Genomic DNA, 15,892 nt, shown 5'->3' on the forward strand with positions numbered 1-15,892 from the left:
AAATCCCAGTGCATAGTTGTGTTACTACTAGTGTGAAGTTCATCTGAGCTATTATACAACCTGACATTCACATATTGTAATCTGGATTATGGTAAATTATAAAAAGTGTTTTCATTTTATTTCAGATATAATGTGTTTAACAAGTTCATTTGATTATAAACAAGTGTAATGATGTAGTTGTAGGTGTGTGCTATGGCCTGATGTGTGTTCAGGGGTTCTGTCTGCACTCTTCACATATGCTCCCGCCCAGGGCTGAACTTTAGCATAACTTTGCACACAACCTGTTCTAGATTTTGAAATAAAAAAGGATCAGATTCTGTGTATTGTGGCAGATAATGCTTCTAATATGTTAAGCACAATTGAGAAAATGAATAAAGTAGACGAAGAAAGTGACAAACAGATATTAGAGGGATATAGTTCTGCAAGTATTGGAGAAAGTGAAACGAAAAAGAATAGTGAAATTTTGGATAACATTGCTGAAGAAGCATCTAAGCTTACCACTATTCAACATATGCATTGTGCTGTTCATACTCTGCAACTTACAGTAAGAGATGGATTGAAAGATCGTCATGCAGCTACTCCAATTGGCAAATTGAGGCAAGTAACTATTGCAGCCAGGGCCCCTTAAACAGATGCCATTTTGAAAAGACGTGCAGGAAAAGGAGCCACTCTGGATCGAACAACACGCTGGGGAAGCACTTACTTGATGGTAAAACAGTCCCTGCAGGAGCTGTTGGGGTCAAAGGTGGTCAGAGGGGCTTAAATGGAGGGCAGGTGTCCAAAGAGAAAAATAGGTGTTTTTTGTTGTTGTATTTTGTGTTCCGTTTACCTGTCGGACTGCCTTCTGTTGATTAAGCTGTGTTTAGTCTTTGTGTCCTGGATTATTTCATTGTTGGGGTCTGGATCGTCCTCTGTCTACCTGTGTGCTAAGGACTGATGGTGGATTTATTGGCTTCCCCGCAAGAAAAGGAGCACTCCTGAATCATCCATCTGTCTTCACCCTTATAGTGTCTACTGGTAGGACTGTTTTTTTATTTCCCTCTAAGCATGCAGATCTCTGAGTTTACTATTGTCATCTTTCATCGCATCCGGTGTGGTTTTCCATGGACTTTGCTGTGTGGAGTTGTTTGTGTTTGTATGTTTAATGTAATATCGCCATAGGGGTACAGGGGTGGTATTATTGTTCTCATTTATATTATTTAATTTCATTATATTCTTTAATTGTTGTTAGTTCCCAGTGTGCTTTATTTTGTCTCTGTTTGTGAGTGTGTGTGGGTCGGGCCAAGGCTGGCCCTGGGACTCCTCTAAAAAAAATAAATAAATCACCTTCATACTGATGATGTGAATCTTATCTTTGTCATTAAAACCCAGGCCAGAAGAACCATTATGTTAGCACAGAACATTATTTTTAGAGTTGGGGCGAGGCTGTCCATATTCATTTTCACTAATTGTGAAAACCTATGACATCAGTTGACATCATTATCATTTTCAACATGTCATCACTCCAGGTTGTGGAGATAAACCTCAAGATAGGTATATTATCATAGGTCATGAACCTCAGGTATGAAATTGACTGTACTTTGCTTCTTGTGTGTTATACTACTGTAGTCAGAGAGGGGATGGAAGAGCAGCTTGCCAATGGCAAACTTAGTATGTGCAGACTAGTGGTTGCTTTTTACTTATTCTAAATTTAAAGCTGATCTAGGTTTTGAGTACCCATATTATTCAATGTAGTTATTAAAATATGACAAATTTATTTTTAAAAGTTTATAATGTTTAGTATAAAGTATGCTAGATGTATAAATATTTCTAAAAAGTTTATAATGTTTAGTATAAAGTATGCCAGATGTATACATATTTCTTAAACGTTTATAATGTTTAGTATAAAGTATGCTAGATGTATAAATATTTCTATGTGCATGCTGTTTATTGTATTCATTGACATTTTTTGTTTGGGTGCTTGTTTTTTTGTGTTTTGCTCCAACTTAATGATGGCTATAACTGTATGCAGCACGCTGGGCTTGTAAATTAAATGATTGTCTAATGTTAAAATGAAATGTACAGAATTTGGCTGAATAGACATTGATGCAAAAAAAAAAAAACCAAAAAAAACAAAAGCAAAATGTCAGTTAACAAAATGCAGTACAGTTTTACTCAATAAACAGAATATTGGAGTGACTGTGCCTATTCTGTGTGAGGGGGTGTTACACTAAGATGATGTGATGAGTGAATGAGGCAAAGCTCTGTAATAAAACTTCTGAACAGAAAAGCAAACTGGCAGTAAGAGAAGACAGGGACTACAGTAAACCTGTAGAGGCTCCAGGGAAAGACGGATGGAAAAAAAAAAAAAAGAGAGAGAGAGATGCCCTAAAAGCTTGTTTTAAGGGTAACTGACTATCCATGCCCGATTCATAGAAAGACAGATTCATTCCTTCATAAAGGTGTCAGCCAAATACATAAATGTAAATGTACATCTGGAATCATTTGAGTTGTGAAGAGATTATATGAGAGGGCTTCCCTTCCACAACTGTAATGCATCAAATATATTAATTTAACTAGTTAATTCAAATATACCTATATGAAAAATAAGCAACAACTCCTAAAGTTCACTGTTTGTATTATGTCCATTAATTTACGCACTCACTTCAGATACAAAGGAACAAACATGATAACCCCAAAGTAGGCTAGAATGTATAACATTACTTGGTATATTTTTTGCACCTCCTGTATATGTGGTTCTTGGTGTAAAAAAATGTTTAGATTTCACAATTGCGTTAAACAGTTTAACTTTCACTTGTATTAAGAATTTTATACTACATAATTTTGCATCCCATTAGCCTTCATAACTGCTTTTGTATAACTGAATAAATGTGGACTATGACAAGTCCAATATGATCCCAAATACTACTCATAAACTGTCACTGTCATGTTTTAGAGGCCCCAATACAATATACATATGCTCAGTTCATTCAATTATAATAAATAGATACATATTTTTTAAATTGCTGTGTACAATTTACTGTATCAGTTTTTACTGCAAATTTCAAAACTTTACATCCCAGCGTTAAAATTTTATATTTGATTAACAAAACCTCCCAAAAATATCTAAATCTTGTTAAACAGTGTACAATTTCCACATAAATTCGTTTAATCCTAACGCCATCTAGTTTTATATAAAAAGAAGAACATTTAAAAAAATGCATAAATCAAATGCTGAAATAAAACTATTAAATGCAAGGTTCTTCCAATAAAGCATAGACACCGCCTTAAATTCAGACAATAAAAAAAATGCCATTTCCAGTACCTATAGTCTTGCTCCTCTTTAGTCAGTCCATTGCTGTGTTCATTATGAAGGGATGAACATTTCAAACCCACATCATCTAAGCCACTTGGGTATATATTTAAAAAAGGAGAACAAAAATTAGTGAAATAGGTAAAAAATACATCAAAAACAAGATTGTTATTTACTTTATGAATAAACTCCCCCCAAAAATTGATGACATCAAATTCCTAACTGAGATCGATCTAGAGTTTTGGATAAAAAAAAAAAAAGTATGTGCTAATTTCAAAATAAGAATGTGTGGCATTTTATTTCTGTAATCAAAATTCCTAAAATGACATTTTATTAATGAAAATATTTCCACAGACTTTCTATATTTATACTTTTTAGAAAGAAGACTGACATTTGAGACCAATTAATTTAAATTTGCTTTCAAGTATAATATAAAGTTCTTTTTTTGTGATCAATTATTTATTGAAAGTAAGATATGTTGCATAGCAATGTAAAAGAGAAAACATACATATAAAATCAGAAACAGGTCATAGAAAAAAATTACAATACATTTCATCATAATATTAAGGATATTAGACATTACAGAAGTCATAAACCTCAGCCCCACAAACTCACCACCTCAAGAATCCATGACCCAATCCCAAAATGACCACATACCCGTGACAGCCAATCACCAAGTATTTATAACATGCAAGTCATAATAGAAACAAAAACCTTAAACACAACACAGCTGGCTTTTGATTTTCTTAGTGATAGCCCCCCACTTTTTAATGCTATTTTCTGATGCACCATTAATTCTTGAAGCTGAATGTTCTAAAAGCATTTAAGTATAAAATTAAAACTTCCTGTAAAATCAGTAATTGTGGTAATACGGGTATTTGAATATCCAGAATGGATGCCAGGGCACTAGCAACGGGATTCCACAGTTCCAGCACCTTGGGGATTCCCAAAAGTCATGCATAAAGGTGCCAGGCATCTTAGATGGGCAGAAATTGCATTCTGGATAATCGGCCTTACCCATTAAAAAAAAAAATTGTGTAATATACACTCCCAGCCAATTTATTAGGTATACCTTTCTAATACTTGGTTGGACCCACTTTTGCCTCCAGAACTGACATAACTCTCCATGGCAACAAGATGCTGTAAACATTCTTCTGGGATTTTGGTCCAGATGGACATGATAGCATCACATAGTTTCTGGAGATTTGTTGGTGGCACATCCGTGATGCAAACCTCCTATTCCATTACATTCCAGAGGTGCTCTATTGGATTTAGATGTGGTGACTGTGGAGGCCATTTGAGTACAGTGAACTCAGTGCCATGTTCAAAAAAACAGTTTGAGATGATCTGAGCTTTGTAACATGGTGCGTTACATCCTGCTGGAAATAGACATCTGAAGATGGGTACACTGCAGTTACAAAGGGATGGAAATGGTCAGCAAAAACACTCAGGTTGGCTGTGGCATTTACACTATGCTCACTTGGTACTAAGGGGCCCAAAGTGTGCCAAGAAAATATCCTCCACACCATTTCACCACCACCATCAGCCTGAGCCATTGATACAAGGCAGGGTGGATCCATGCTTTTAGGTTACTGATGCCAAATTCTGACCCTACCACCCGAATGTTGCAGCAGAAATCAAAACTCATCAGACCAGGCAACCTTTTTCCAATCTTCTTTGGTCCAGTTTTGGTGAGCCTGTTCAAACTGTAGCCTCAGTTTCCTCTTCTTAACCGACAGGAGTAGCACACAGTGTGGTCTCCTGCTGCTGAAGCCCATCTGCTTCAAGGTTCGACATGTTGTGTATTCAAAAGTGCTCTTCTGCTTACCTCAGTTGTAACAAGTGACTATTTAAGTTACGGTTGTCTTTCTACTGTATCAGCTCAAACTAGTCTGGTCATTTTTTTCTGATCTCTGGCATCACCATGGCATTTTCGCTCAGAGAACTGCCGCTCACTGGATATTTTCCCTTTTTCAGACAATTCTGTGTAAACCCTAGAGATGGTTGTGCATGAAAATCCTAGTAGATTAGCAGTTTCTGAACCTGTCCGGCATCAACAACCATGCCATGTTCAAAGTCACTTAAATCACCTTTCATCCCCATTCTGATGCTTGCTTTGAAATTCAGCAGCTGACAACTACTATATCCCTAAATGCACCGAGTTGCTGCCATATGATTGACTGATTAGAAATTTGTGTTAACAAGCAGTTGAACAGGTATACCTAATAAACTGGCCAGTAAGTGTATGTAAGATGAACAATTCTAAATCGATAATCTGGATTTCAAGAGAAGACCTTTATGCTGTCAAAAATGTAACTCCAACAGCTGGCAACAAATCCTGTTGCCAAAATTTTTGAATAGTTAATTGATTAACTACTGCACTATACGGCGTAGTATAAAATTCAGAAACAAGTCTAGAATCAGAAATAAGTGCAAAGACAAATTTAATTAGTGGGTGTATAGCAATATGAAATTCTTCATGCATATACAGTTTATTGCTAGTCATAATATTCATTGTCTTATGTGTCACAAAGATATTATTGAAGTTTAATTCTTCAACAACAGCTAAGACTACAGACTCTACGGCCTAAATGTATATTTTTTGCACTCTGTGTTAAGATGCAGATCATATATGTAACAAGAGTTTTCACACAGCTTATTCTATTTGGATTTTAAAAGCTACTTCCCCAGTAATTTCATACAATACTTTGGCACCATAAATATTTTTACAAATAAAGAAATTGAAGAACATAATTTTTAGAACATTTATGAGCATCAAAAAAGGAACATGGGTCACTTTCATAAACTTCCAAGAAAAAGAATAGGTTTATTTTAATTGACTAAATAAACTGTACATATTATCTTTATCCATCCATCCATCCATTATCCAAATCGCTATATCCTAACTACAGGGTCACTGGGGTCTGCCGGAGTCAATCCCAGCCAACACAGGGTGCAAGGCAGGAAACAAACCCTGGGCAGGGCACCAGCCCACAACAGTATTATCTTTATAATTATTATAATTCTATTAAGAGAAAATATAGTTTCTGAAAGCTTATGTCATAGGTGGGAATGCAGGGAGCTGAGATAATTTCTATCATTCTGGTAATAAAGGCAAACTTTGAAAACAGACTGAAATAAGAATTTAGACTTACTTAAATACTTCAAAATTCTGACTGACTTCATTCCAGTAGAATGTTTCACTGTGAAGAGTAAAGTAGCGAATCTAAGGGGGAAATAAAAATTAATCTTCCATATTTCTGATTCCGTCTTCTCCTGAAGGTATGTGCAATTTTAACACAGCTCTCCTAATTGTGGAGTAGGCTGTCTTTAGCAATGAAAAATGTTTCCCCAAATGGTTTAAAATATTGGCTAACAGAGCACCAATCTAGATGATGAACACATAACTTAAAATTTATCAAACAGTTCAACTTCAAAGCGTAGAATATTCCTGCATATTAATTCACATTTTTCAAGTGAGCTCATGATACATGTGGTTATTCAAATCATGTATTTCATAATATCTTTTTTACTTTTGTGTTGGAAAGGCTGCACATTTGCAGGCTTCATGGCTATTGCAGTAGAGAAAAAAAAATGATTGGTATAATGCATGCAAGTTTGGAAAGCAGATAGTATCCCGGTAGGCACTTCACTGATCTTATTCACCTTACCATTTTGGAGTAAAAAGCTCTCTGTGTATTCATTGCATATTTTCATTGTTTTGCTTAAAAATATAATTAACTTTGAAATTATATTCCCAAAGCACAAACACCTCTTCTATACTTACAAATGCCAAAATCCTTAAGGATCTCAAGCAGCACACGAAGCAGATGCAACCAGCAGATTACTTAAGTTGGTGCATCATTCCAAGGCCTGCAATGCCATCAACTCAAAATGAAGGATAGAGTATCGCAGGTAATGGTTAGACCTAGCCAGTCTTGGCATCTTTCGACAGAAGAGACTTTTTTTTTTAAACATATAAATTATATTAGCACAAAAGGTCACAGAATTCTAGTGAATAAATAGCAAGAAAGAATGCTTTTTGTATGTTAGCAATTTTATGCTATGTACTGCACTTTCTTGGTTTATTTCATGGTTACTGTGTCATGAAAAGTACATAGTATCAAAAACAGTGTTTTGTAAAAAATAATTCTATGCAAAAATTGTATTTTGGGCAATCCCTAGCAAAAGACTGCAGTTTTTTGGTGGTTGCGGCAACCTAACCCCCTATTTCTCATTGGTTCAATATATTAACAGTTGTGTCTTCAAGTTTCACTTTGTTTCCTGTTAACCCCATGAAAGTTAAGGACTAGCACTAGGTTTTTCAAAGGACTTTTCCACTTTAAAACTTAACAGACTATATTCACTTTTGAAGGTTTTGTTTTACATATGAAATGTTTTTCTGTTGGCAACAAAAGTAAGCCATTTGGGGAGACTTTTTTACCTTTTAAATTACTAAATACATCTTAATTTAACAAAGCATGATTCTTAAACAAACAACAGCACTCTGCAATAAACGTATAATAAAAAATATAAAACTCATTTTAATAATATGTCAGATGTGATTTTTTAAAACTTTTAGAATAAGACATATACACAGATTAAGGTTATAGGGTTTAATAACCTAATACAGTTGGACAAAGTAATGAACACAAAAGTAATCATAATGAATTTATTAGAGTATCTCTCTCCATATACATATATACAACACACACACACACACACACAGACAGACATTGCATGTATAATGTATGATCAATACTTTCCAAGATACAGCCAATTTTGTGAGGGGGGAGGGGTTTCAAATTTGATACAGCTTTATTTTTTCATGAATTTCACAAGACCATATCTCAACAACTAAGCCACCAAGCAGGCTCAAATTTTGCATACTGGTACCTTTGTAGGTACAGTATGTAACAAAATCAAACTGTTTTGTCTAGATAACATCACTTGGTAAGAGCAGACCTTAAATATTTTGTGTCTTTGGCTTTGCCTTGGCTTTCAGAAAAAAAATATTTGTAACTGATACAGCCTGCTGAAAATTTTTCCATGTTTAGGTACCTACACAGTGCTTTTGAAAGGTTACAAACAAACAACAAACTGCATCAGGGTTTGACCAGCACACCTCTAAATGTGGGAATGTCCAGACATTTTTTAAATTATTTTTCCTGTCTCCAACATGGTCCCTTTTTATTTCAAAAAACAAGTCTTACTTTTCTTATGTGAATCTTTTCTTTTTCATTCTAAACATGGGTTAAATTCACCACTTGTCAGTAATGATAATCGCCAAGTTCTTCAACACTAACTTGGGTATAGGATTAATGGAAAAAAACAAATCACCAAAGGCACATTAAGCACATCACATGAACAACAGCTGCCTGATTTATCATTAAGTACAACACTAGACGGTACTGCCTCCCACTGATGATACAATGATACACTGTAATAGCACCCAATAAATATCGGCTCTAGGTGGCCAGTGGAAAGACTGTGGAGGATAGTTTGGCTGCATGAAACATATCAGGATGTCTGATTCCAATTCACTCAGCTGCTGCTTCAGTGATAAACATTCAGACAGTCAATTCACTGACTTCACCAGACACCCAGCTGACTTTGAGTTTGCCAGTTGTGTAGGGATGTAACAGTGATATTCTCACGCATCAGGTACTGTACTCTGTTGGCCAAGAAGAATTGCATTTTCTGTTCAGCAACATGAGATAGGATATTGTCATTTGATATGAAAAGTTTGACATTTTTGACAACTTACCAATTGAAAACTTAAATTATTACCATTATTGATACATGGTGCATTCAGCCAGTGTTTAGGATGTAAAATAAATCATGAAAGATGCGCAAAAAAAATAATGTTTTTGCTCTGAGAAATAAGAGACAATGTAGAATAATTGAAAAATATTTTTTAAATTATCTACACATTCCCACAAGCCATTAGGGTGCTCTGAAAATAAAATTCTAAATTATTTTTTGGATTTGAGAAGTCTGCTGTTCAAACACTGATCTGAATCTTGACCAAATGTTTTAATTTCGTCACAGACTATCAATTAATATACCAGTGTGCAAAGTGTGCCTGCTCAGTGATTTAGTTATTGAGTTATGGACTTCAGAAATTTGATGAAAAAATTAGGCTGGATAAAATCGACACCTCTCTCCTCTCAGTAAACTGTCTGTATCTTGTAGAGTATTGATCTTCTATCAAAAAAATTTACATGGTGTCCCCTGACCAACATGATTACATCTGGTAATTTTTCCACTATCTTTTGAGTCTGAACTAGATAGGACATTGGCTGATTTGACATGGAATGACCGCTATATTATATATACCTCGCTTTGCTCGCCAACCCAAAATCCCCCGCACTCCACATCCCCCACCACTATTGTGACTAAAAGGGCTCAACACACCGAAAGGAGGCACGGTCGCTCCTCCAAAACCACTCTTAAACGGTGGTACAATGGGAACCGGCTTACCTCCCCAGTGTGTGTGTGTATGTATATATATATATATATATATATATATATATATATATATATATATATATATATATATATCCATCATCCAACCCACTATATGCCAACTACAGGGTCACGGGGGTCTGCTGGAGCCAATCCCAGCCAACACAGTGCGCAAAGCAGGAAACAAACCCCGGGCAGGGTGCCAGCCCACCGCATGGCATATTTATATACAGTATATTTACTGAATATATCCAACTTCTGTTATAAATAAATTGTAGTACAGTAATCCCTCGCTATATCGCACTTTGACTTTTGCAGCTTCACTCTATCGCAGATTTTATATGTAAGCATATCTAAATATATAACGCAGATTTTTAACTGCTTCGCGGGTTCGGCGTACAATGGGTCTTTTTACTTCCGGTATTTGCTTCCTCAGTTGGTTTGCCCAGTTGATTTCATACAAGGGACGCTATTGGCGGATGGCTGAGAAGCTAACCAATCAGAGCACACAGTTAAGTTCCTGTGTGCCGACTGGTTCAGTGACATAGCGTCGAATTCGATTCCGCAGCATTAATCAGGAAGTCTCGTCTAGCTCATTCAGCATCAACGTGTTTCGCTGTGTAAAGAGTTAACATTTGTGCTCTTTTGTGTTATCTTTGTGCGTAGTCAAGCCCTTTGTTATGGCTCCAAAATGATCTGCTCCTGCTACTGCTTCAGGGGCCATGCCCAGGCGCCAACAGAAGATGCTAACGATTGCCGAAAAGGTAAACATTTTGGATATGTTGAAGGAAGGGAAAAGCTACACCGCTGTAGGACGCCATTACGGCATCAATGGGGCCACGATTCTTTTTATTGAAAAAGAAGGAAAAGAATATAAGATCTACGCCACAGTGTCCTTTTAACCAGGGCGCAAAACGAGTTGTAAGTGGACGTAATAAGGCAGTAGTCCGGATGGAATCTGCTTTAGGGGATTTGGATTGAAGACTGCTGGAAGAAGAACAACGGAGGTGCTACACAGTCGCCTGAAGAGGCTCCTTTAGAAGAGCTGTAACGCTCTCCTTTGTTGTGCAGTAAAATTAAACTCATTGTTATTGGACAAGTCATCGTGTCATTGTTGGTGAGTAACCATAATGAATTTTCTGCTTACAGTACTTAGTACATGTAAGTATGTTTAGTGTCACTGTACACACATTTACTGTATACAATTTTTCTTGCATTGGACGTATTTATTGCTGGTGGCCTGTCTATCGTAATGTCTGTAACATACGTGATATCGGAGACGCTTCGATATCTTTAAAATAATATTTAGGTTTTACTGTATATAAACAGTGTGTTTACATACATAATTTTAATGAATCTTACCTAATATCTAAGAGAATACAAAGGGTTTATGCTGTATAAGGGCCAATTTATACTTCACGCTCAGAACGTGTATGCGCCCGCATCATGGCTGCCATGCGTTCCCAGCGTTCATTTCACCCGTCCTCTGAGCAGGTCCTCAGAAATTAACGCGACGCGTGCGCGAGTTGCAGTACCTGCAAAAAGTCGAGGGGTGCAGTGTGCTAAAAGTGGAACGTGATGTCAGAGTCTCTGTTTACTATCTACATGTGCAAGCAAGCCTCATGGAGATCCTTTGGGGATCGATGTGCGCGCTTTGCTGTTTGATGAATGGTTCAAAGTGTTGAAGCAAAATGCCGACACACAGATGCATTCGTGGTGCTTTTATATTCATCCATCCATTGTCTAACCCGCTGAATCCAAATACAGGGTCACAGGGGTCTGCTGGAGCCAATCCCAGCCAACACAGGACACAAGGCAGGAACCAATCCTAAGCAGGGTGCCAACCACCGCAGGACACACACAAACACACCCACACACCAAGCACACACTAGGGCCAATTTAGAATTGCCAATCCACTTAACCTGCATGTCTTTGGATTGCGGGAGGAAACCGGAGCGCCCGGAGGAAACCCACGCAGACACGGGGAGAACATGCAAACTCCACGCAGGGAGGACCCGGGAAGCGAACCCAGGTCTCCTAACTGCGAGGCAGCAGCGCTACCACTGCGCCACCGTGCCGCCTGCTTTTATATTCAAGTGTCGCATATTCCCGATCGTAATGACACGATACATTTTAAAAGTCTCACATACCATCTTTTGTGCTGTCTATTTTTTATTTTTTTTACTTTACCTGCTGTCAGGTCCAAGAAGTTCGTAGCGATTAAAAACTGGGATGACGTTTATGATGGTCTGCTTTAATAATAAAGTAAACTATGAGGTTAAAGTGGACATTTCGAGATTAAAGCCATAATTTCCACTTTAATCACAAAATACACGTTTTCACTGTCTTTTATTTTTTTCTCAGTGGCTCAAATACAGCGCTATACATTAGGTTGCCGATGTGAAGTTGCAAAAAAATAGACGGCACAAAAGATGGTATGTGAGACTTTTAAAATGTATCGTCATTACGATCGAATATGCGACGCTTGAATATAAAAGCACCACGAATGCATCTGTATGTCGCCATTTTGCTTCACCACATCGAAGCATTCATCCCGTAGGATCTGCATAGAGGCTTTCTGTCACATGTAGATAGTTCCCGAACGTAATGACACGATACATTTTAAAAGTCTCACATACCATCTTTTGTGTCGTCTTTTTTATTTTTTTTTTTTTGCAACTTAACAACAGCAACATAATGTATAGTGTTATATTTGAGAAACTGAGAAAAAAATAAAGGACACAGTGAAAACGTGTGTTTTGTGATTAAAGTGGAAATTTCGGCTTTAATCTCGAAATGTCCACTTTAACCTCGTAGTTTACTTTATTATTAAAGCAGACCGTTGTAAACATCATCCCAGTTTTTAATCGCTACGAGCTTCTTGGACCTGACAGCAGTGGAAAGCAGCAATAGATCGCCACACAGAACAAATTAAATGTATGATATTCCAACTCTCTGCGCATTTAGAATGTTTAGATTTATACTTGATATCACTTTCATGATGAAATGCATTAAAGTGTGTAATGTTACATTTTACATATAATTTCGTTTAAATAATGAATACTGTTAATTACACACATGGGGGAATAATTGCACACATGGGGGTGTCACGGTGGTGGAGCGATAGCACTGCTGTCTCGCAGGGAGTTATGTTGCTGGTATTTCCTGCTGGTATTCCACACTGTGATCTGGTTTCCTTCCAAAGATATGCAGATTTGGGGATTTGGTGCCGCTAAAATGACGCTAGTGTATGTGTGTGCTTGTATTCACCTTGTGATGAGCTGAGGCCTCGTCAAGGGACTGTTTCTCACTCGTGCCCAATGCTTGCTGGAATTGACACATCCCTGGATTGATGGATTTAATCAATAAACATCCTTTTCCGAGATATTGTGGTAAGGTGTCATCAGAATTTAATAGGTGTCCTAGGCAATTCACAACACAGAGAAGCCGAACATGTTCTCACCGTGATAATATCTCGCACTGCCACCTGGTGGATTCCTCCAGATTTATGTAAAGTACGCACGCAAGTATGAACACTACAATGCTTGCGTAGCAGGAGCGTCCGCTGTATCATGCGTCGCATGAAGTATAACTCCGGCCTAACTGTGCGGGAAATACTTATAAACAGTGTGGGAGAGTTTATAAGGGCTTAAAATATATAAAAATAACCATAAAAGCATATGGTTTCTACTTCGCGGATTTTCACCTATTGCAGGAGGTTCTGGAATGCAACCCCCGGGATCGAGGAGGGATTACTGTATTTTGTTTATCACAACAAGTGTGTCTAGGTTATTTGTGAAATCAAGGCTGTGGCCATGTTCAAACAACAAAAAAAAACTGAAAGTGTAAATGTAGACTGTACCCATTTACAAACCTCATTCATAAATTGTACAGCTCTCCAACACGTTGCTGATGAGCTACCTGTAGCTCGCAACCCCTTTCCAAGTAGCTCGCCAAAGGGTTAATGAATCCTACATAATTTTGAAAACTTGATTAGTCAAATTAGGGGTGGGCGATCTTTCCAAAAAATCATATCATGATCCTTTTAACACAAAATCATGATCCACAATCTGAATTGCAATCTCTTTTCAATGTGGCATACACTTTGGCATACACCGGACTCAAACTCATCAAGACCGAAGTAACACTTTATTTTTAATATCAAACAAAGTTGAATTCAATTGCTCTCTCATTCGTTAGCTAAGCAGAGTTAAGGAACTCCCCCCGAAGCTGGCAAGTGAGTGAGGAAGGCCCTTCCCCTCGGCCCACTGTGTGTTTCTTGGATTCGCGCAAATAAATCGGTGCTGCAAGCGAAACTATGATACTTAGTGCAATGAGAGAAGTTGCAAAATCAACCAGAATGTTAAAGCAAATTACAGAAAAAAACCTGATCTAAATCCGTTAAGTAGTTCTTTCGTGAAAAGTGGACAGACATACAGACAAGACAGACATTGGATTTTATATATTATATATTAGTAAACCTTAAAAATAATGTGCAGTTAAAGTCTCAACAGCATTCTCAGCATTTATGGAGCTTAGTAGAGCCATATAACTATAAAAATCTTCACCAAGCAGGTGAAAATGAAAATGTCTGTTTTGTTTGGGTCTACATACCTCTGTGAGTCTGCCTTTTCTGACATGAATGTCATGAAATCAAAGTTCAGAACAAGACTGACAGATGAACAATTAAATGATAAGAGTCAACCTAAGTGGTACACTCCACCATACATCTCTCTTGTTGACTCCATGCAGTGCCAGTCATCTAACTAAAAAACACATCACACATGCAACTGTACATGAAGTGAAACAGTGACATGTAACAAAAGGACAAATTAATAAGTAATATCTATGTATTTGTAATTTCATTGTTTTGTTTTGTTTTGACAGCATTCATGTTTTAATTCAGTAGTGTGATATACACTAGCAAATGCATACAGACATACAAAATGCACTTGCGGGTGAACTAAATATTTTTTATGATGTTTTAATGAAAAATGTGACTTTTGGACACCAACATTTTGTAAATGTTAAGGCAAAACAAGCTTATTCAGTTTGTTTGGGTTGAAATAAGCTATGAGAATAAACGTTAGAAAACATGAGTAGCTCTTGGCCTTTTTCATTTTGTAAAAGTAGCTCTCTGGGGAAAAAAGGTTGAAGACCCCTGAATTAAGTAACTGAGTGATCATATACCTCTTCCTATAGTTTGCACTTTCTACTTTGAGTAGATTCCTCACTTCATGAAGAAAAAAAAAAAAATCACCCTTAGTTGCAAATGAACAAACTAAAACAATGAAATTTTAGCATGGAGAGGATGAAGAGTCTCACAGTTTTAGCGCTATTGAACACTAACATATGTTCAGCTGGTTTTGTATATTCAGCATCATTGCCTTGAATTGAAGAATATGTTAAAGTTTAAGCAATTAAATTTATTTTTTACTTCATGTTGTCTCACAAAGACAATGCATAATGGCTAACAATTATTTGCTAACACATTTAATTTCTCTCAATACTGTGTATATACAATGATGTTTACATATTCCTGAACAAAGAAAACTCCAAAAGACAACAAATCATCTACCCTTAACACATACCGGTACCTATTTTATATATACTTTTCCACATAACATATGTGTGTGTTTCCACTGTTGCTCAATATTTAAGGAACCTTTCAATACCACCACAGTTACCACACTCTATTCTACTTTTTCTTCACATATCTCAAAGATAAACTCATTAATTGTTGACTATTGACTGGCCTGAATGATGAGGTGTGAGTATGCCTTTCAATGTACAGGCACCATAAATTAAGCATGGTTTAGGAAATTAAAGCATACCAAAATCAACAATGGATAGGTCCATGTAAATGTCACTGATATTTAACTGCAAAGAACAAGTGATCCAAAGAGAGGAAGCAAGATTGAGAGCAAGATAACAGTTGCAATGTACAGATTCAGAGACATGGAGAAAGACATTAATATTGGAAACTACTGAATAAGTATATGAAGACTAGGTGGGTTACATAGAGATTATGCAATTAGAGGTTTTCCTTGGTTTAAAACAGCTCTTTAAATTTATTAGTGACCATAAAGCTAAAATTGTTATAAAGCTCACTTCTTATTGAAATACAAAACA

General features: G+C 36.8%; 1 protein-coding gene across 1 annotated transcript in view; it reads right to left on the bottom strand.

The window, feature by feature from the left end:
- The window catches only part of atp13a3 (ATPase 13A3), a 241,614-nt gene that overhangs the window by 101,316 nt on the left and 124,406 nt on the right, over positions 1–15,892 (bottom strand). Inside the window, exons 5-6 of the mRNA XM_039766114.1 lie at positions 6,448–6,518; positions 3,305–3,388 (exon numbers count right to left, since the gene is read on the bottom strand). Coding sequence (XP_039622048.1) covers positions 3,305–3,388; positions 6,448–6,518 — 155 coding nt within the window. The remainder of the gene's footprint in view (positions 1–3,304; positions 3,389–6,447; positions 6,519–15,892) is intronic.

The sequence above is a fragment of the Polypterus senegalus genome, chromosome 1, assembly GCF_016835505.1.
Source record: "Polypterus senegalus isolate Bchr_013 chromosome 1, ASM1683550v1, whole genome shotgun sequence".
Taxonomy (NCBI): Eukaryota; Metazoa; Chordata; class Cladistia; order Polypteriformes; family Polypteridae; genus Polypterus; species Polypterus senegalus.